A 20,929-nucleotide genomic window follows, 5' to 3' on the forward strand; every position below is an offset into this window, starting at 1 on the left:
TTGAGCTAAGGGGGCATTCTTTTCTTAGCGGGGTGTTTCGGCTCTGGTAAAGCTAAGGGGAAAAATAAGTCAAATCAGGCGATATGAGAGGGGATGAGAAGTTACGCCATCCCCCTTATTAACCTGCCATCTCCCCCTGAGAGCAAAGGGGTGGTTTATGTTGGTCTTCTGACTCATTTATTCTTTATTTGGCTGAGGCTTATAATATATGGCCTGACCATGGCTCTGAAATATCAGCCAACTGTGCTGTTAATTGATAAATCCACAGAGCTGCGCCTTTTGTCAGTTTCACCCCGGATCTATAATATTCTCTGACTCAACACTGAAGTCTATACCGTAATGTAGCCTATAGGCTCTTGAGAGTGTCACCTTTATGATCACAGTAACAAGAAGTGCCTTGTATTTGAGCAAAACAATCGCAGAGATACACTGCTGCCTGGATTATTGCTGTAATATTTCTACTGCTACTAAAAATGCACTTGCAGACCAAACCACCTCTGCGACAAAATGTTTTAGGGGAGATATAGTTTTTGCTAAAGTGTGAGGATCCCCCCCCCCCCCTCCCCCATTAAAAATGAATAATGAATATGTGTATAATACAAATGTTGTAAATTAGTCTGAACCATTAGGATCTTAAAAAGAAGTGCTGCTATCAAGGACACAGAGGAGTCAGAGATATGAGAGAAATATTTTGGTCTGTGTTTGGCCGAGAGCAGTGTGTCTGTGTTTGCAACCATCTCTTTCCACAGTCCCATCTGGAGTTCTCCCTCTCTCCCAATCTGTGTGTGTGTCCATGTGTGTAACAATCCATGGCTCTACCCCTGTCAATATTGGCTTCAAATGCCTAAGGAGGAGTATCAGGCCGTCAGCACGCACGCACGCACGCACACACACACACACACACACACACACAGAGAGATGGTGGATATGGCACCGACTTTGATGACACTCGTATTTTAGATCCAGCCACACAGGCAAAAAAAAAAAACCACAATCACTGCTCAGCAGAGAGATATACATGTATACACAATGCAGAATGATGCACACACACAGGGAAACACACGTTCTACTTTCTCACACACACAAACACACTAGCTGTTCCAGTAAATACACTATCAAAATGTGTGTCTTCACTATTAAAATATCACATAATCTCTGCTTCAGATTTGCCTCTGTGTGTATTTATTTGTAACTGTGTGTGCAGAACATGTTTGATCCATTTTTGTGTGTTAACTCCAATGCGTGTGTGTCTCACATCTTTGATTTTGCAAACATTTGCATGTGCAAATACATCTTTATGTCTTTTGTTTGCGCTGTAATGCTGATCTTACTTGTCCACTGCAGCCATACTTCTGTGAGCTCAACTGTACCTCACCTGTATGCCTGTGTGTGTATGTATGTTTGTGTACATGTGTGTGAGTGTGTAGACAGGACCCAGCTCTGGTGGGCACTAATACTGTCTAGCAGCATCAGTAGCCTGTGGCAGGCCTGTTGCTATTCAGATAACACCTCAGTTTCCATCTACAGTCTCTACGTGACACCGTGAACATGGAGGCAGGATGTGATCAGACTCTAACAAACACTATGTGTCACTAGTATCAGCGGAGGGACTATGCAGAAGAATTTCTTGCAATGTTGATTTTCATTTCATTTTTGTTTTTGAAGAGGTGGGACCAAAGTCAATGTTTTGCAAGTCACAAGCAAGTTTAAAGTCTTTGCACTCAAGTCCCAAGTCAAGACAGGCCAGTCCCAAGTAAAGTCTCAAGTAAAGACTAACAAATCCCAGGTCCTAAACTTTTTTGAGTTTTAAGTCAAGCTAAGTAATGACAGATGTGCAATGCACAGTGGAAACTTTTATGCAGCTTATATACCTTATATGGCTCAAAACATTCATTCCTGTACAAATTTTGTTACTCTCTTTGCTTAGCAATCAAAAATAAAAAGAAAGAAAGAAAAAATGCTCATAATAATGATAAACTTATAATGATCATTTTGACCCGATCACTAGAGGTTTCTATGTATTTCAACAAATGAAAATAAGGAAAAAAAATTAGAAACTTTCCTGTTTCCCTCATTGTTCAAAATTTAATATAGATTTCTGAGTTTATAAGGTGCACCTGAATGCACCATGTCCCTGTCGTTGCCCACGCCAAACTCTGGTGCAGACAGCAGTGGGGAAAAAAAATGCAACACGTCCAATACCAAAACACGGCAGAGACTGTGACAATGCTGGCAAAGATAATTACTTAGAGGAGATTTACTCCTCAGTGGAAAATCTATTCTTATTTGGCACTTAGCGGGTGTTAATTTCGGCCCACATTAGTTGAGGAGGTGAGGGGAAATGTTTTGTGGCACATTTTTTTAAATACAATAATTATTATTCTTTGGGCTTTTGGGGGGTGGAGGGTGTCAAGTAAAATCAAAAGCCTCGAATTCAAGTGAAGCCGTGAGTCCAAGTCTTTTTTTTTTTTTTATTTTGTCGAGTCAAGTCTGAAATCATCACATTTATGATGTGAGTCTAAGTCATGTGACTCAAGTCCACACTTGTGCTGGGTAGTCTAAAAAAGTGAGATGTAGTTCCTGGACCAAGAATATCCATGCATCTATATGGCTGAAAAGGTCCACAAGAAGTTGATTAAAACCTCTTTATCCTTGCTAACAGTTCATGTGTACATTATTATTATTCCTCTTTTATAATTGCATTCATTTTTTCATGTTTAAGCCAGCTATCGAGACACATGCACACATTGGATAGCTCCACTACCACCTGACTGACCCAGCCTTGCTTGTCAGGACCTTTTAAATACACAGAAGCCCCTCAGGTGAGGTTTGGAATTAATAATTCAGACATTTCCACACAAATGCATCTTTCAGGCCAGAATACAAGAGCTTATATGAAAGGGCAGAGTTGCCAGGAGTCATGCCCAGCAGAAAAAGCACTGCATTAGATTTGTGTCTCAGATAGCCGAGGGGTAATTTCCAAAACTGCTATTCATTTGCTTGTTTTCCTGTGTATCTTGATTCGTGCACTTTTTCATTTGTTTTCATTTAAATACAAACGAAGCCCATCAAGGTTGAGTCTCTTTTTTAACGATGACCTGGACATGACAGCAGTATGAGAGCTTCAAATAAAAAAAATAAAACCACAGAAGATGGCTGCAGGGTCAGAATTTTAAAGAGCGTGGATGAAAGAAAATAGGGGTGAAGAAAGCTTAAATAACATATTTTTCCATCAATTTGCAGTTCCAGAGACGCCACCTTTTCTCAATTACTTAGTCAAGGTCTGCTTCTCTGGCACCTCTCACACACACACACACAAAAAAAAAAAAAATCAGCCGGTGTTTGGGGAGCTTGAGGAGCATTAATTATTCATCCATTCTCCTCTCAACCTTTTTATGAAAAGTGTATCTTCCGGTGCCGGTTGTTTGAGCCCTGGGGGCCACCTGGCTGCAGAAACATCGAATTCCCATTAAGACTTCAGTCATGTCCAGCGTTATTCACTTTTACATTACATTATCAGCAACATCTCCTGACTTTCCTAGAAAAATAGAGTCCATTTGGAACATGTGTAACAGTGTTCTGAAAGATTAATTGGACAGATGTGCGTGCTCACTTCCCGATGAAGTTTTGTGTCATGGAATAATTTATGGGCTCTGAAAGGCATGTAAAACAATTTCGATTTAGAAAAACACTTTTTCCGCCGCCCGGACGACTCGCTGAAGTGTGTGTAATGAAATATAAATGACCTCAGAAAAAACAGTTGATGATACGGTAAACCTCCCATTGTCCGAATCTCCAAGACTATTCACCATCTCTTAACGTCGTTTTACTTCTTTACTACTATTTTGGTATTTTTCTACTTTCTACTGTGATTTTTCTTTCCTCCATCTGCAACTCTTCCATCTTTCGTACCCTCCCTCTTTGATGGATACTTTCTTTCTCCATTTGTATTTCCTCCCTGCAACTACTCAACAAAAATATGAATGCAACACTTTTGTTTTTGCTCCCATTTTTCACAAGTTGAAGCTAAAAAAGTCTAAAACTATTCTGCGCACGTAAAAAGTTTATTTCTCTCAAATTTGTTAAAGTCTGTGTTAATCTTCTCCTTTGTCATAATCCATCCACCTGACTGGTGTGGCAAAAAGAGATGCTGATTAAAAAGCATGATTATTGCACAGGTGTGGTTTGGTGTGTAAATAAAAATAACACTTTACAATGTGCAATTTTATGTTGCTCTATGTGCATGTGCAACATAAAATACCTACTCTTCTTCTGATTGGCTTACTCTGATATCTGTATCCTGACCCTAACCGATCACTCCTCAAGCCTAGACTTAACCAAACCAACCAAAGAAAGCAACAAGAATTGGCAAATCAGAGGCAGAGTTTTAGGATGCACCCGTATCTGAATCTGTTATTCAGTCGGATTGAAACATTTCTTTTACCTGAATTTGCTTGATATTACTTTAATTATAAAAATGTAATGCAGAAACATTAAACATACCCCTTTTGTACCTGTGTCCAAGTAAATTTTACAGAAGTACTTAATTTTAATATTATAATATATATTATAATGTAATATTGTATTACTGCAACCTGCAGTAAGGTTAACACGTCAAGAAAAATGAATGCATCATCATTGCAATTAAGATTAATTCTTCAACTGAAGGATATATTTTGCATCTTTACTTTATAGAGTTCTTATTTCCAATGCAAAACAGAATCTTTTTGATTTATAAAACATTTTCTTCAGTTTCTTATTGCTGGTTATTGGTGGTTCAGTTCATTAGGAGAGGGAGAGATTGAGATTAATAAATCAGCATGTTGATATTAAAATACATTCCATAATTATTTATATGCCAATATTAAATCAATTTGATGATTTGAAGGCACAACAATTTTATTACCAATGAATATTAGGTTAGAAAAATTGAATGTGACTTTTGGTGTTCTGGTCTTCTATCCAAATACAGAAACCGAGCCAGATAATTTTGCTGGTTGAAGAGATACAGATAAAAGATAGAAATAATGATGTGTCTGTGCATGTTTACAGGACAAGGCAGGTCATGACTTTGCCCTCCTGGGAAAAAAAAAGTTTGGTATCTGTAGGCCTGTGTGAAATCACCATTGTTCCTTGTGAAATAAATATCTTTATATTTTTGTTTTGTGTAATTTCCTCTCTCTATTCTGTATCACGCCACGATCGTCTCTATCTGCTTGTCTTTTTTTCCCCCGTCTGTCTGTCACACTTTCATCTGTGTTCCATGACTCCGTTTGACCCGTTTAAGACCTTTAACTCTGACTTATAACTCAAGTTAACTTGAGTTCATGAGAACATCTGAGCAGCATCTCAACTGCCTCCTTCTTTTCTCTCTCTTCTTCTACATGGTTGCTATTTTCCCTCTCTGCTCCCTCCACTGTGGTGGTGTTTGCCCTCTAATTGGCCTTTTTATGTATATTATGCACTGTTAGCCTAGTTAGCATCTGATTAGCATATCCATTTGACCCCCAGGTTAACCAGCGCTGCCTTGTTTTCATTTTTCATATTTTCCAAACCTTGTACATTTTCTTCCTCCCCTTTTTTCCTTTTGCCTTCCTGTTCTGTTTCTCCCCCTATATTCCCTACATGCTCCCTCTTCTGAAGTCTCTACCTATATATTTCTTGTTACTCCTGGCATTTTCCTCCTCTGGCTCTAATATATTTTATCCTCTTGGTGTTTGGGATATTCTCTGTTAGCCTCTGATTAGCATTTCCCACTGACCCCCTGCCCTTTCTGACTCCCCAGCCTCCTTTGCACACTTGAAATGGATGTAATGTTGTACTTGGACTGGCAATAAGATATCTGACAGTTTCCCTCGCTGTTCTACTGTTTGGTGCATGGAGTTCAGTGATGAAAAAATAATACACTTGGCATTATAATTGTCCAGTATGTGGTATTACACTAACACAGAGCAGGGCTGTCATATGCATGGCCTCTGTGTGGGTGGGCGGGTATGTCGTATCACTTCACCATGTATTTCCTTTTGTGGCCTAGAGAGATGTAGAATACATATATGTTGGAAGACTCACTAGTTCTTGCAGCAAACGCGTTCAATGTCATTCTGCGTCAATGCACACAGTTCTAGACTGAATACAAGGTCTTGTTTTATTATATCAAGTGGGCAAAGACATGCTACAAGAACTGGATACTGCGTTCCAAGATACTTCAGATTCTTATGAATGTAACTTGTTCTCTTTTTTTCTTTTCCTCCTCCTGGTTTACCGGTGTTTCAAACACACTAGTAACAAATGACAAAGTGTACTATATGCTGCTGACCATGGCAACTTCCAAATCCTGAACCACGAAAGATAACAACCTCTTCTCACTCCCAGTGACTTAAACATAGCAGCTCAGTCAGTGTCCCTATTTAAAGCGCATACGCTTCATACGGTGATGTATTAGGTACGCCTCTAGCATCACTTTTGGAGGCGCTCCTCTAGCAGTATGTTATGATGTTCCATCAAAATCAGGTGACGGCGTCAGCGTAAAACCCCTGCACTGCTGTATATCATGTCCTTCTCAGTTTTCCCGTGTCTGTTTTCAACATGGTGACCTGGTGAGTAACTTTATTGTATTACAGCTAAATTATGTTTGATCAGCACTTCCTAGTTTGACACTTAGATCTGAGTTTTGTGAGCCAATGAAGCATGCATTTGTTTCAGTCAGAGATGCTGGTGCTTTAGCATGGCCTCTAGGGTAATTGCTGTATAGAGCAACTCTAAAATGGCCTTCTGGCAGAAAGATCTCAAACAGCTGCAAAAAAGTACCTTGGGCAGCTGTATGAGACGCTGAAGGGACACTGACTTCTTTTTAACTTACGTAATGTATGTAATTTACAAACACTGGTTGACTAATGTTGGGGTGGGCAATAATTTTACATGAGGGGCCACATGAGAAATTGATCAGGCTGCTGCGGACCAAACACAAATGATATAAGGTCCTAATAATGGCCAAATACAACCCTAACCCTAACCCTGTTTAATGATAACCAAAATGCTATTGACTATCTTTGCTAGATTTTTAATTTTTGATACTTCCATGATGGCCGAACATGAAACCTTTCAGTTGGCCGCATCCTTTTTGCCCAGGTCCGACTTACAAGATCATCTTATTCTATCGCAAACCATTATATCTTCTTAAGCCTGACCACATTGTTTTGCTGCTTAAACCTGTCCGAGTGATTTTCGTGCCTTAATTTTGAAAGTCTACCTGGATGATGCATATATATTATTGCTAACTTGACCAAAAATGATGCTAGAGTGCTAAGAAGGGCGCCATAGTTTGAAGATCAGCCCCACAAACCAAGCTTTGATTTGAGGAGTGGGGAGTGAGAGCGTATGGAAGAGAGCAAACACCATTTTAAAGAGTTAAAAGTGTCTCCCAAGTACCGAAAAACAGGAACTGGACAGCTGCTCAATTCTACAAGCTCATGGTCTTTGCTACCCAACTTTTCTTTCAAGTACTTTCAAGCTCTTCACGGTTGTTCAAATATTGTTCAAATCTACTGTACTGATCCACAGAGTGAGATTTTTTTTTTCTTTTCACATAAAATCAACATAAAAGATTCAAGTAATGGAACGATTCTCCGTCTCTATATGTTTGTTCAAAGCAGAGTGATTCAAATGTCATTCTAGATGTCAGTATGAAAATTGCAGCTTATCAGACAGGTGATTACTGGACTGGAAGGACTTGATGGCTGCAGTGTTAATGATACCATAAGATGTGAAAAACCTTCAAATGTAAGTGATTTTATAGAATATTTTTGGCTTATATTGCTTTTATATAACTGTTCAAGCTTTCTGCTAACTGCTGGTTGTATCATGAATGTTATATTATAGGTCTACCTTGATTACAGCTGTAAAATGACAAAAAAGTGCCTCAAAAATGGCTCAGTCTACCACAGTTCTGTAGTATCATAGTTCTAAGGACACTTTCACACTCTGCTCTCGCAATAAATCTTCTCTAAACAATAACAAGCAGCAAAAGTCACTCCCTTTTTTTAAACTCCCTTTAAAAATGATGATACTAGTCACTCTGAGATCAGCCCAGTTCACACCAGCATCCGTTTTCATGTTTGCTTGTGAAAAAGTCTTACAATTTAAGGCCTAGGGCAATCAGACCAAGTAATCCTCATGTCTTACATTTCCATCCCACTGGCTCTAATCTTAGTTTTTGTGTAAATATGCTTCAGTCATTAACATCACAAAAAAGTGCCATGGTGCTGTGGTTGCGTGTATTGTGTTATGCTGATTCTCTATTTGCACTAAAGAATTCCCTTACTTTCATAATCATTTGTCAGCAAAGTTGTGCGTGTGAAGCAAGAAACTGATAAAAGAAAAAGAAAAATTAAAAAAAGAGCAATAAATTAAACAAATGTGAGGTTTAGCAAAACAAAATGTACAAGCGTTATGCGAGTGGGGTAGAGAGGGATGGGTGAACGGATGAAGCGATATAGAGAATTAGAGAAAGTAAAGGAAAGAGAGGCAGGTGATGGTGGCAAGCCAGTGTGCATGTTAACACGGACACAGGAAGCTGTGTACGCCTGCGAACTGAAAGAAAAGTAATACAATTCATCCGGGTTTTAGATATCTAAACTCTGGGCACATTTATTATCATTACTTATTTTGCCTTCAAGGGTTAGAGAGGATTAAGTAAAACTGCAGATTTAATACATAATTCTGACCTTTGAAATTGCCTCAAGAAAGGAAAAAGAAGATTGTGGCCTTTGCGGTCAGAACAATGAGTGTGTAACCTGAAATGTTTGATAAATGCTAATCGCTAAGAGGGATTTTTGTTGACTGACACTGAAACTACACAGAAAACATTTAAATTTCAGATTCTTCCTTATTAAACATTTTACTAAAATTCCCTCACCTCAGGAAATTAACTCTCTCCATCTGTCCATAAACGTAACATAGAGCGTCTGTCCCTACCTCTGTCTATGTTTATCTGTCCATACATATTAATGTCTACCTGCAACTATGAGGACACTCAACTTGACATTATGACACCTATCTATCTATCTATCTATCAATCTATTCAGTCATATGGATTAAAGGTGCTAAATGTAGTATTTTATGCATCAACACATACAGTTGTCCAAGAATTAACTGCTAGGAAATGACACAGTGGTCATAAAGATGATTGGTAGCCTCTATCTCAATGCCAGTGGTGCTCTTATTGCTGACATCTTTTAGCAGATTTTTTAAATTAGTTGCTGGCTCCGTCCACCATGTGCTCTCATCAAAAACTATTAAAGTTTTAGGTGAGTTTTCAGTGGAGAAACACTCTCCGTTTTGTGCCACAGTGAAACTCAACAGCAAGCATGGCCGTACAAATTTGGCCCACAGAGTGCTGCAGGGAAGTCAGAATCGCTCTGGTTCCCTCAACAAAACGCAAAAGGGATTCTTCCATTGGATTCTGGATTAGTGCAGAAAAAAAAGCTCAGTTGTAAGTAAGTGCTAAGTTTATGAAACTTACATGTCTTGTTCAGCAGGATCATTTGGACAAACGAACCCCACTGTTATAATTTTTGAAGCGTACGTGCAGTCATAGAAGACGTACGCTAACATTAGCGATAATCAAACTACACCACGGTCAGTGTGTGACAGTTAACGTCCCTGACAACCTCTGTAGTCTCATTTAATTACTTGTTAGCAACCACCTTTTTAGGACATGTGCAAAATTAATCTAACAGTGCAGTAAATTTGTGTAAATCAAATTACATGTATTAAGACTGTGCACATGAAACTATACTTTTATTTATAATATTTTGTTACATTTGTTATTTTCTATTTCTTCTATACATTGTTGTATACTGTAGCATAATGCTTAAATTTTCACATACTTATTATTTCTATTTCTTATAATTATTCTACCCTTATATTCTGGAATAGGAGAAACTGTAACGCAACCTAAGTTTGTGATAACCACAGACTTTATTTCAGGCATCTAATCAATAACTTTAATTGACGAGGGAACTGAAAGAGCTACCCTACGAACTCATTTCTGGGTTTTAGGATTCATTCCTGCAGCTCTTTACTGGCTCAAAATGTAGAGCAAAATCTGATAGAGGCTACCAACTTTCTTGTTTATGAATTAAGCAAACTGCAGCGATGATATAAAAATGCGATCGTGTTGATTGTGTTGTTAAAATGCTACACATAGCACCTTTAATCTGCCAGCATGTCCTGATGTTGGGTTTATTACCTACCTGCGTTTGAAGGTGAGCACAACGCCGAGGAGGATGATGATGAACATGAGGATCCCTGCGATCACTCCGGCCATTTTCACCGTGCTGTCCACCTGCTTCTCGGGCTCCATGGCATCTGAGTCCTGGGTGGACGCGCCTAAACGCACGCACATATATCGACACACACAAACACACAGGTATGCACATAGTCACATCGGCAGTCATGTACAAGTAGCAAGGCACGCACACTGACATTGAAAGGACGGCACAGAGCCAGACACACACAAATACAATCAGACACGCCTGCACGCATTCAGATATATATACAAACACTCATACACAGAAACAGATATACCATGGCCATCCTTGATAAACACACTCTTAGGTAGGAACACAAACATGTTAGCCACAGACAAACACACTTGATCCCAAGGTGAAGATACTCTAATAAACACATCAATATGCAAGGAGCATAAACACAACTTATAGACATCATGCGGGAGGATGAAATCATCAGCAACTCGCTAAAGAACACAAATAAGCAAACAAAGCACATTTCCAAGACTAGATATGAATATGAGTTTTGTTAAAAATGAAATGAAATAATGGGGAAGGAATACAAAAAAACATCCCAGGTTACAAACAGTGAAAACCATCCAAGGACACACAAGTTTTACAAGGTTTAAACTCAACATATGCACAGAGAAATTGCCACACATGCAGGACTGGCTCCGCATCACTCAACAATACAACAGTACAGGGATTAAATAAGCTGGCAAACAAATGAACAAACACGCTGGATGGAAAATAAAACTGGGGCAAGGTGAACGCAAGGTTGGCGTGCAGAGTGAATTTTATGGGAGGACAACACGCTTTCGCACAGATAAGAGCACCGCTATCACTGTGTGGTTTGATGTAGAGGCCAGGAGGTGACTCTTAATAGACTGGATGACAGAAGGTAACAAGAAAAAGACAGAGGGAGTCACATCTGAATGCAGAGAGGGGATGTGTTGTACTTCCTGCTCGCTGCTTAGTTTCTCCAGTTTATTTTTCATGAGTGATTTCAAGCTAACACTGAGATAACTAAAGAAACTGAAAGGGACGGTTCACCCACAAATCAAAAATATTTTTTTTCTTCTTGCCTGTAGTGCCATTCATCGATCTAGATTGCCTCAGTGTGACTTGTTGAGTTTTGGAGATATTGGTCATGACAGAAATAGGACTCAGGTTGTGGTGCTCAAAGCGCCAAAAAAACACATTTGAAAAATACAACACCAGTGTTCCTTTTCAGAAAGAGAAAGAGATGGTTTCTAGTTGAAATAAACTAGTTTTTGTAGGTTTTAGATTTCTGGATTCTACTATAAACAGAGAGTAGTTCATACATGAAACAGCTCGCAATCAGTATGAGTACCTTTCAGTCCCATTATATTTGAGAGACAGACATCTCTACGGCCAATATCTCAAAAATTCTGTAACCCACACCAAGATAACCTTGATGGTTAAATAGCATGTCAAGCCAGGAGAAAAAGAAACGATTTTGGCATGAACTGTACCTTTAATTTATATTTTTAACATTTTTTTTTTAGCTTTTAAACTAATATTTCTTTTTTAAATCTTTTCTTTCTGGTGCAAAATAACAGTGTGGAAACTGGAGATATCTATTTGTATGGCGAGCTGAGTTCAGTTCTTAACTTCAACTAATTATGTTAAACTTACTGCAAAGAGTTTTTAACTGGTTGTGAAACAAGCAAACAAGGTCATCAGCAGGAAGATGATTGAATATTTCTATATACTGTAGTTATTTTTAATGCCTGCCATCGGGTCAGAATCGATTGGGTTTCCCTTGAAATCAGACAAAACGATTTAAGGCAGAGGGTGTTTCAAAGGGACTAGTACGCTAGCCAGTTAACGGGAAGCAGGAGGAGATTTTTCTTTACAGAATTTTACTTGTGACATTATATTCTGCGGTCATGGCTGACGCTGAGGCAGAATCAGCGGGGATAGTTACGAACACAGGTTCAACACAGGAGAGCATTACGTGATTTGAAAAGATTAAAAACTGACTATAATTGGCACTCTTCCTCATGGACAGATGTCTATTTTATCTATGAAATACATAAGTCACATAGGTCACAGTGCATATTACTGTAATACAAGTGGCTCATAACCATGACACAACAATGCTCACAACTTTCTATGTTGACCTTGCTACAGAGCTATATATCTTGTGGTAGCCTTTTTTATCAAGACAAAACTCTACTAGGGGATGACAAGGTTTCTTATCAAAGTTACTATTACTGAGCAACTGAATCTGTTAGTTTCAGACTTACATGCAATCCAGGTGTACTAAACAAAGTTTATTTACTTTCACGTCATATTACAGTTATTAATTTCGCAAACAGATGCATCGTCATTTTGCATGCGTAAAAGGGAAAATAGTGTTAAAAGTAAGTTGCGTCTTTCTTTCACTTGCTTACAAAATAAGTGCATATGATGTAAAGATGAAGATCTTTACGACATAAGGCAAAATCAAGTTCTTTGTAGCTGCAGCAACGTAGCTTCTGGAGCAGGGTTGTGCCTCAAACACACCTCTCATCACATGCTAAGCCTGCATAATACCTGGTCAACTCATCCTGTCCAGCTTGTCTAGACTCACCCTCCCCTTCGTCCATTTACCTCAGCTCCATTCATTTTCTCTTTCCCTCTTTTCATTCCCTCTCATTGAATCCTGTATCTTTCCAATCACTCCTTTTCCTGGTTCTGTCTGGGGCCTGTAATTGGCTGAGGTGACCCAACTCTCCTCACAACTGACTCTCCTCCCCGTCCCTCAATATAACAGATACCTTCCTCCCCCGAATCCCCCACGTTTGTCCCCTTCCTCACATCAGTTAATCCATCCTCAACATCCTATACATTCTTATTCTATTACAACTTTTAAAATCACATTGTTGCAGCATGGTCCTTAGTAATAAAAGGTTGCTGCCATATGGTCATGTAGATTTATTTCCAACATTTATGTTCTTAGTTAACGGTTACAAAAATGCTCACTTTTACTATCCTCTAAATGCAACTCTAATACGATCCTAAATTGCAAAGCTCTCAATATGATAGGCCTGCACATGAAAACGCAATTACAATCTGTTTCTGTGATTACTTCTTGCTTTTTTTTATTGTTTATGTCATCTGTGTTTCCCAACACATACCATAACAGGACAAACAGAAGGAAATTTTGGTCTAGTGTCGCATGGAGAGACATTAAAACAGCTGTTTACTGACCATGGATTCGATTTTTTTTTTTGTTTTTTCATTATCCATTTTTGTGCAAAGGTTTTGTTCCTGATTTTTTTTTTTTTTTTTTTTGCTGCATTGTCTAGAAACCGTTGAAGAGTTTGGTTGGATGTCTGAATCTTTGTTTAATCCTTGTTTAATTGGTACTTTCATTAATTTGTCATGGAAATAGTATTAGATAATGTAAAAACTTGACCTGTTAACCTGCTCTGCAGGAATGCTATTGGTTAGCCAGTAGCACCCTGAGAAGAATATACTGTAGGAGTCATTTCCCTGAATGAATATCTTCAACAACACCAAAGATACTCAGGCGCTGAGACACTAGTTATTTCTTTCGTGTTATACAATACATGAAAACTTCTAGCTTCGTGTTACTTACAAAGGGGGAAACTCTATTATGGGTTGTACACATGTACTGTAAAGTAAATGCTGTTTCCTTCAGAGATCCTGAGGTCGCAGAAAAAAAAAAAATACATCTCCACTAAACAGGCCAATGAATATTTTCAGATGACATCCTGTGAAACACTGAAACACTGTGAAGAGTACCTCAAACACCAGCTCTGGTCCAAGTTACACTTTCAACTCTCAGAGAGATGCTGCTCTATCGGACAAAAGAGAAAAGCAGACTAACTAAACTATTAATAAAACTGCCGCTCTCTGTAGGAGGATGAATGAAAGCAAGGTTGCATAACCCAGAGATAGAAACATAAAGAAGTAGGAAGGGTGGTAAGGGCAGATATAAACAGATACAATAAGATAAAAAAACAAGGACATATAAAGAAAGGTTCATGTGAGAGATGATGAGAGAAAGTCAGAACAGGACAACAGAGAGAGAGAAACACCAAAAAATTACAAATTAGAAATGTTTGAAGGATGAGAATAAACGTGGGGATTAAAAAGTTAAAAGAAAGAATGACTGAGAAAGACACAGACAAAAGAGCGATAGAAAGAGAATCACATGTGAAAAACCTGACATGACAGTGAAAAAAAGAGAAGACTGGAAAGAGAAAGACGAGAAACCCTCAAGCAAAGGACCCTGGGATCCTACACATGAATGCACCTGCTCTCTCACAGACATGCACCAAGCAGCCTCTTGTTATAACCTTGATAGACAAAGACAGCCGATTAATAGAGTAATACTGCTGCGTGGGAGTTCAGTTTAATCCCCTGTCTCTCTCATCTTCGCCCCCTCTGCAATAACAACACAAGGTTGGCAGTGGAATCCACTGAGCTAACGGCTTAAGCACCTAACCTTGGCACGCTTGGTAATAGCTGCCGCAGTCCTCAATGGCTGCGGTGACGATATGTTCTTTTAAAAAACCCTGAATGCCTTCAATGACAACACATTCTCCGTCTTTGTAACCCGATCACGGACAGCATCCCCGTCTTGAAGCTGTATCATGTTTGAAAAAATAAAAATTAAGAAAATACATCTGTCAATCTCCGGCCTACGCTTTAATGCAGGAGAAACAGCAGCCTTTTCTTCCTGCGTGTTTTCAATGGAAATGAGATGTCAAACAGACGTTTTAATGGTGGAATTAAGTTTTAAGTGCTGTACTTTTTTGAAAGTGCTGATTTCTCAATACAGACCGCATATTCCTTCATGAATAACAGGATATTCAGAGGATCCAGAATGTTTATGTCTACTTTAGAAGGAAAAGAAACTCTTAGTTAACCGTTCAGGAGTAAGCAAAGCTGAATGTGCTGTAAAAGGTGAAGGCCAGCTGCTGCATGATTGTATAATTAAGTTGTGCACAGTTGTAGTCTTTTAGGTTAGGCCACAAAAACTTACATTTATTACATTTCAGGCAGCAAACAGGTTTGATCGCTTGATTCAAAGACAGTGAATGGAAGCGTAAGAGAGTCTTTCTGTACCCAGTCTTCAGAACATGATTCCAGTTTTGATTCTGTCTGCTTTGGGGCCTTTTCACACCTGAGACTCCAAACCAAGGTACCAACAGAGGTTTGTGTTTTTGTTACTTTTTTTTTTTTATCTCCCTATACTTGAAATTGATTGGTTTGTCCCGTGACATGGGCATTTTATTCTTGGTGGGTATAGGTTTTTACTGCAGTTTGAACAAATGCAGACAAATGAATGAATTCATTCATGTCATTACCACTATAATAACATTATAATGGCATTCCTACAATCGCAATATTAGTTGGAATTCCCCAAATGAACATCCTTGTCCTGGAAAATTGTCTGCCAGAAATTCCTGTAATTGGTCTGACATGCCTAACCTGACATGTCAGATGCTTTGTTACACAGAACCGTCTGGGAAGTCATCCTTAGAAACTGTTTGAAGAAGGGCAGGCACTTTCAAAATACACTTGATGGTGATTGGATGAACCGTCAGTCTATCTGGTCTAACTCGGGTTAAATTCAACCAATCAGATCAGTACTTTCATGGACGCTTCTCACTGTTGTCACACTTAAAACCATGCCCGTAGCTGCCAGTAATCACTCCTAGGATGCTGATTGGCTGCACTCCTTTTGGTGCGGACACAAACGAATAACTCAAAGTCCAAACCATTCAAAAAGTGTTTTATACTAGAAACGAACCGAAGCCTGATCCAGACTGAGATCACCTCTTTTTGTCTGACTGTTCGGTCTGGACTGTAGTCCAGGGGAGGTCTCACACCAGCGATTAGTAAATCAAGTAAGTCAAAAGTCCGAAGGTCCGGACAAAACAAGGCAGGCGTGAAAGGGCCCTTAGGGGCCGACTGCCAGTCAAACATAAAAAGGGATGTGAGTAATGGGGTAAGACAAAATTTGTGGACTGCTTGGAGCCGCGATTATTTTCATGCCTAAGAAAATTGCTGTCGAGAGGGGAGGGCAGTTTTCTGTCGATTTTGGAGAGTTAACCCCTATTCAGAAGTCGAGAGGTGTTTTTAACAGCTCTCAACCTTATGTTGTCAGCGCTACCTCCTGACCTTTACAATTAGATTTTCAGGGCAGTGCCACAAAGTACTGTATGCACATCCCTTTGTTATATAAGGTGTATTGGCAGAAAGACAAAACCAATATTAAGAAAAATTATCTGAATATGTTGTAGTGTTGTAGCTGTGCTCAATAAATCTTCTTTGGGAGGAATATATAGTGTGTTTGCTTAATCAAACCACTTTTTGATTTCAGCCATGATATGCATGAGTGTGCCTCCTGCTTTTTGAAAAATCCCATTAACCCCCATCAGAAAATTACCCAGGAAGGACACTTTCTGATAGCCTGTGGCCCTGCAATCAGCAGAGATGTATAGAAGTGTGAATTTCAGCTTGTCAATGTCTGTCAAGCACATTGTAGTTACATGAGAGCCTCGAGCGATCATGCAAGAGTCGAGTTCACACGTACCCCTGTAGTCTGTGCCCTGGTAATCACCCCACAGGTGTATTAAACCTCTATTTCCCCCCTGAGTGATCCACAATATGTATCACCTGACACATTACAGTGTGACCCCATTTGTTCACACCTCAGCGGCCCACGTGCTGATTGGGTTCAACAGTTCATGATGTAACAGTAGCGGACCCCATCTGGCGACGGGTTCAGCTTCATTTAACACTGCGATTGGCCGGCTCAGGAGCCGCTCAGCCAATCAGATGAACTCTGTCAGGGTTCTGACCGCGGCAGAGGAGACACGATTTAATGTGACTGAGCCCATTAACGGTGGGGGGTAAAAGTTGAGACGAAGCAAATCATCTGAGCAAAAATAGGATTGATTGACAATTGGTGCAAACGCAATATGGAGGACAACGTGGCCTCATTTATTATTGTATTGTCACCATCAGCTAACAGGTGGCTCATAAGTGTGGACAATTTATGGATCCATCTTGCTGTCTTGCCATCAGGTGCTGGCAGGTGGTGTGGGTATTATTTTCTTGGCACATATCGGTTCCCTAAAAAACAGTTGGAACAGTAGAGGGCCTCATATCTAAACAATGGCCAGGTGAATGTCTGACAAAGTTTAAAAAGACAAATCTGCACATCGAGAAGCTCCCGTTACGTTATGCCAGATGTTTTTGATCCAGAACTTTGGCCTGGTGGACTTTAGGATGTTCCTGTCTTTTGTCATCATTACTATTGCATCTGTATTTGTTCTCTCAGTCATAGAGGTCATGGTTTTTTTTCTTCTTCAGAACTGAAGAAGCCTCTTGCATGAGAGGCGAAACATCTTCAAGTCCATCTGTTTGCATTGGAAATAAAAATGCAACAGTAAAGACTGAGTTGAAGGAATAATCTTGGTGCATTAAATCAGTGACTGATTAAGGTAGATGCAACCTTTTTTAAGTCTGCCAAGGTAATCATAGACTTGACATTTTCCAAATAATAATGAGCACCTTTGGATAGATGAAATATCTGTTTCCATTGCATTATTTGTGGTTTTATGAATAAAGTATTCAGGTGCATCTCTACAAGTTAAAGTCCTCATCTTCTCTCAAATGGAAATATCCAGTAGGATGTGGCTCTAACATTTCTCATGCTCATGGTCCTAGGAACTTTACGGTAACTAAGTTCAGTATCCTGTACCCATTATTTTAATTTTAATGTCCAGTCTAAAAATAAAGATCCATTTACCTGCTGTTTTACAGCATATTTTAAACAACATCAGACAAAAGCATATGGAGCTGAAGTTTAACTAGTTTGAATTAATTTTACTTTTCTATTCAATATACATTTAGTGTGGTAAATAGTGCCTGTTGAGTGTTAGCAGTGCAGGTTAGCCACATGTACTTAGACTCACAAGTGAGTTTGCTTTGCTCAGTGGAGACTGAGGACCATCTCCCAGCTGTCATTGCTGAAGCTGGGTGCAAACAATTCGAGAAAACTCCATTGCCAAACCAATCTAAAGTGTTTAGGGTGGCCCTTCAAATTGTGGCAGTGACGCTGCGTGCTTATTGCTGAGGACAATGGCGGCAGAGCATTGCGTATCCTTGAAAAAATGCCAGGGCCAGATTGCGAGAACAGCTTCAAACAAGCCTATGTTAGCAGCCATTCTCACCGGCGTGCAAGCAGCTGAGTAGAATCAGTCGGCAACGAGATCTGTGATTGTATGGCATTGTGAGACTACAGTGTATTATGTTGTAAACTGTTGAAAAGACTGAAAAAATCAATTCTCACAATAAAAGGTTTGGACTTTTACAAAAACATATGCAGTTACAGCCATTTTTCATTTCTTCAGTGATCAAAAAGTCTCCAAAATTATCCAAGATCATTACTCTTTACACATCACAAGATAAAAAGGTCTTTGTTGACACTCTCCCTTATTGACTTATAATGGGCAATGTTGCTAAGGGCAACCAAATATGTGACTAGAAACATTAAAATACGAAAGAAATGTGTTTTAAAAGCGGCATATATTGTTTTGAAATATAGTATAGTAAATCTTCAACATATACGCTTATTTTCAGCGACTGCTTTGAGTGAATGAAACACTATATTTATGTGGTATGGTCGTGTTGCAGGGAGGTGATCAGGGTGGACGACATAGAAAGTGCAGGACGATGACACCAGAATTCAGGGTTCCTGTCCAGACTTCTATCTGTGGTTAGGTTTAGGCAACAAAAGCAGTTTAAGGTGTGGTTAAGATCATGGTTTCAGTTTCAGCAAACCTTTTGCCCACCTGTTAGTAGATGGTTGCAATTGGAAGAGTCAACAATAAAAAGCAAAAAGACTCCAACTGTTCAGTGCAATGACCTTCATCAGGTTATTTTTTTTACAAAACAGGGTCGTGTGACGTCATTGGTCCACATGGGCTTCTCTAACTTTTCAAGTGGTCTGTCCTTAAGGGTTGATAAAAATTTGAATAAAACTTTTTTCTTTTTCAGTATGAGTGCCAGTGTCTAAACAGAACCATAAAAAGTCATTACAAGTGGATAGCGTATAGTGGGATTGCCTATTTTGGTGAAAAACAATTGAAAAACGTTGTCATTGAACATTTTAGTGATACATTCTGTATCAACATTTTTGCAGCTTGCCAGGTAACTTAATTAGCAACATTTCCTCATTATGTTAATAGAAAGTGTAATTTGGTTTTCCTAAAATGTATTTACATAATTTCCAGAAGACAGAGCTTTTAACTGATTAAAATTATGACTCGGTTTCCACAAAATTTAAATGTGCTTTTATTGTACCTACAATAAGAAAAGTACAAATCTTCACAGTTTACTTATATCCACATTCAAGCTGCTGATAAACCTAATTTCTGCTGCATCGCTCATCTGTACACGTGGTGCAGAAGAGCTTAATAGAGAGAGGGGGGCGGGGTGGGCCTGCATGGTAATGGACAGACAAGGGTCTTAAATTCTTTATTTTTCCTCTAAAATCCTCCCAGGAGAAAGACATGAAATATCGATCTGAGAGGTATAACTGCTCCGACCGTCTCTGTAGACGACAGAATTCACAACCACTTGGCCTTCACCAGGATAGGCTGGGGAATACTGTAGCAGTGGCCAACAGCACAATAACTGGTGGCTACGGGGAATATAAACGCTCAGACAGCAACTCTCCAGTGCATAAAATATGATTGAAAGTGATACTGCAATGCTATGCTTTCTAATATTGAGAAATTATCATTGCGATTGGAATGTTAAATTGCCAGGTTACCTCCTGGAACAGCATGAAATTTGTTATTGAAGTCTATAGGCCAGAGGTAAAGAAGAGTGTGTTCGAGCATTTCATGGTATTGTGTGGGAATATGTTATTTTGGTCATAGTGTGTCATATCTAATTGAGCAGACTTCAGTATTAATAGAGAATGGAGGAAGGGTAAATGCATTAAAGGAGACTTCCTCAGTGTTAGCCATTATAACTGTGACAACATCGGGTTAGTCATGATATTGATTGCTTCCAAAAGGCATTAATCCCCAAGAATTTCTTGTGTTCCTGAATTCACACGAGCCGTGCAAGTGTGCGCGTGTTTCATATCCTTTTCATTTATACATTTTTCTACACTTTTTTTCCCCTCTTTTCTTTTTATTTCTCCTACTTGGAGAGCATGATAAAATTATCAGGGAGGAATTATGGGTAAAACCAGAGATATTAAAAACATAATCTCATCCAAATGGAGAGAAGATTGATTCTCCTAGCTACCAACGCACTGCAGCAGCTCTGAATGGCATATTAAATGCTGCTTTTCTGTGTGTGTATGTGTGTGTGTGTACGCATCACAGGTACAGTAAAGGTTGCCGTTTGAGCGTAGGTGCAGCTTTTGTGCACATGTGTGTGTGTCTATATGTACAAATTACAATTTTTGCCTCTGCAAACAAGGTTATGTTTTTGTTTTCTTTGCTTGTTTGTGGAAAAGTTACTGCCAAGAATTTCATGAACATTGGTGGAGCGGTGTCGCATAGGTCGAGGAGGAACCCATTATATTTTGGTGCTAATTTGAATCACGGTGCAAATAACACACACACACA

The 20,929-nt window shown here is 39.2% G+C and overlaps 1 protein-coding gene across 1 annotated transcript in view; it reads right to left on the minus strand.

Annotated features, from left to right (window-relative positions):
• The window catches only part of ptprt (protein tyrosine phosphatase receptor type T), a 485,707-nt gene that overhangs the window by 155,552 nt on the left and 309,226 nt on the right, over positions 1-20,929 (minus strand). The window contains exon 16 of the mRNA XM_084740791.1: positions 10,254-10,389. Coding sequence (XP_084596917.1) covers positions 10,254-10,389 — 136 coding nt within the window. The remainder of the gene's footprint in view (positions 1-10,253; positions 10,390-20,929) is intronic.

Source organism: Lutjanus erythropterus, chromosome 2 (genome assembly GCF_056507025.1).
Source record: "Lutjanus erythropterus isolate fLutEry1 chromosome 2, fLutEry1.hap2, whole genome shotgun sequence".
In the NCBI taxonomy this organism is placed as follows: Eukaryota; Metazoa; Chordata; class Actinopteri; order Lutjaniformes; family Lutjanidae; genus Lutjanus; species Lutjanus erythropterus.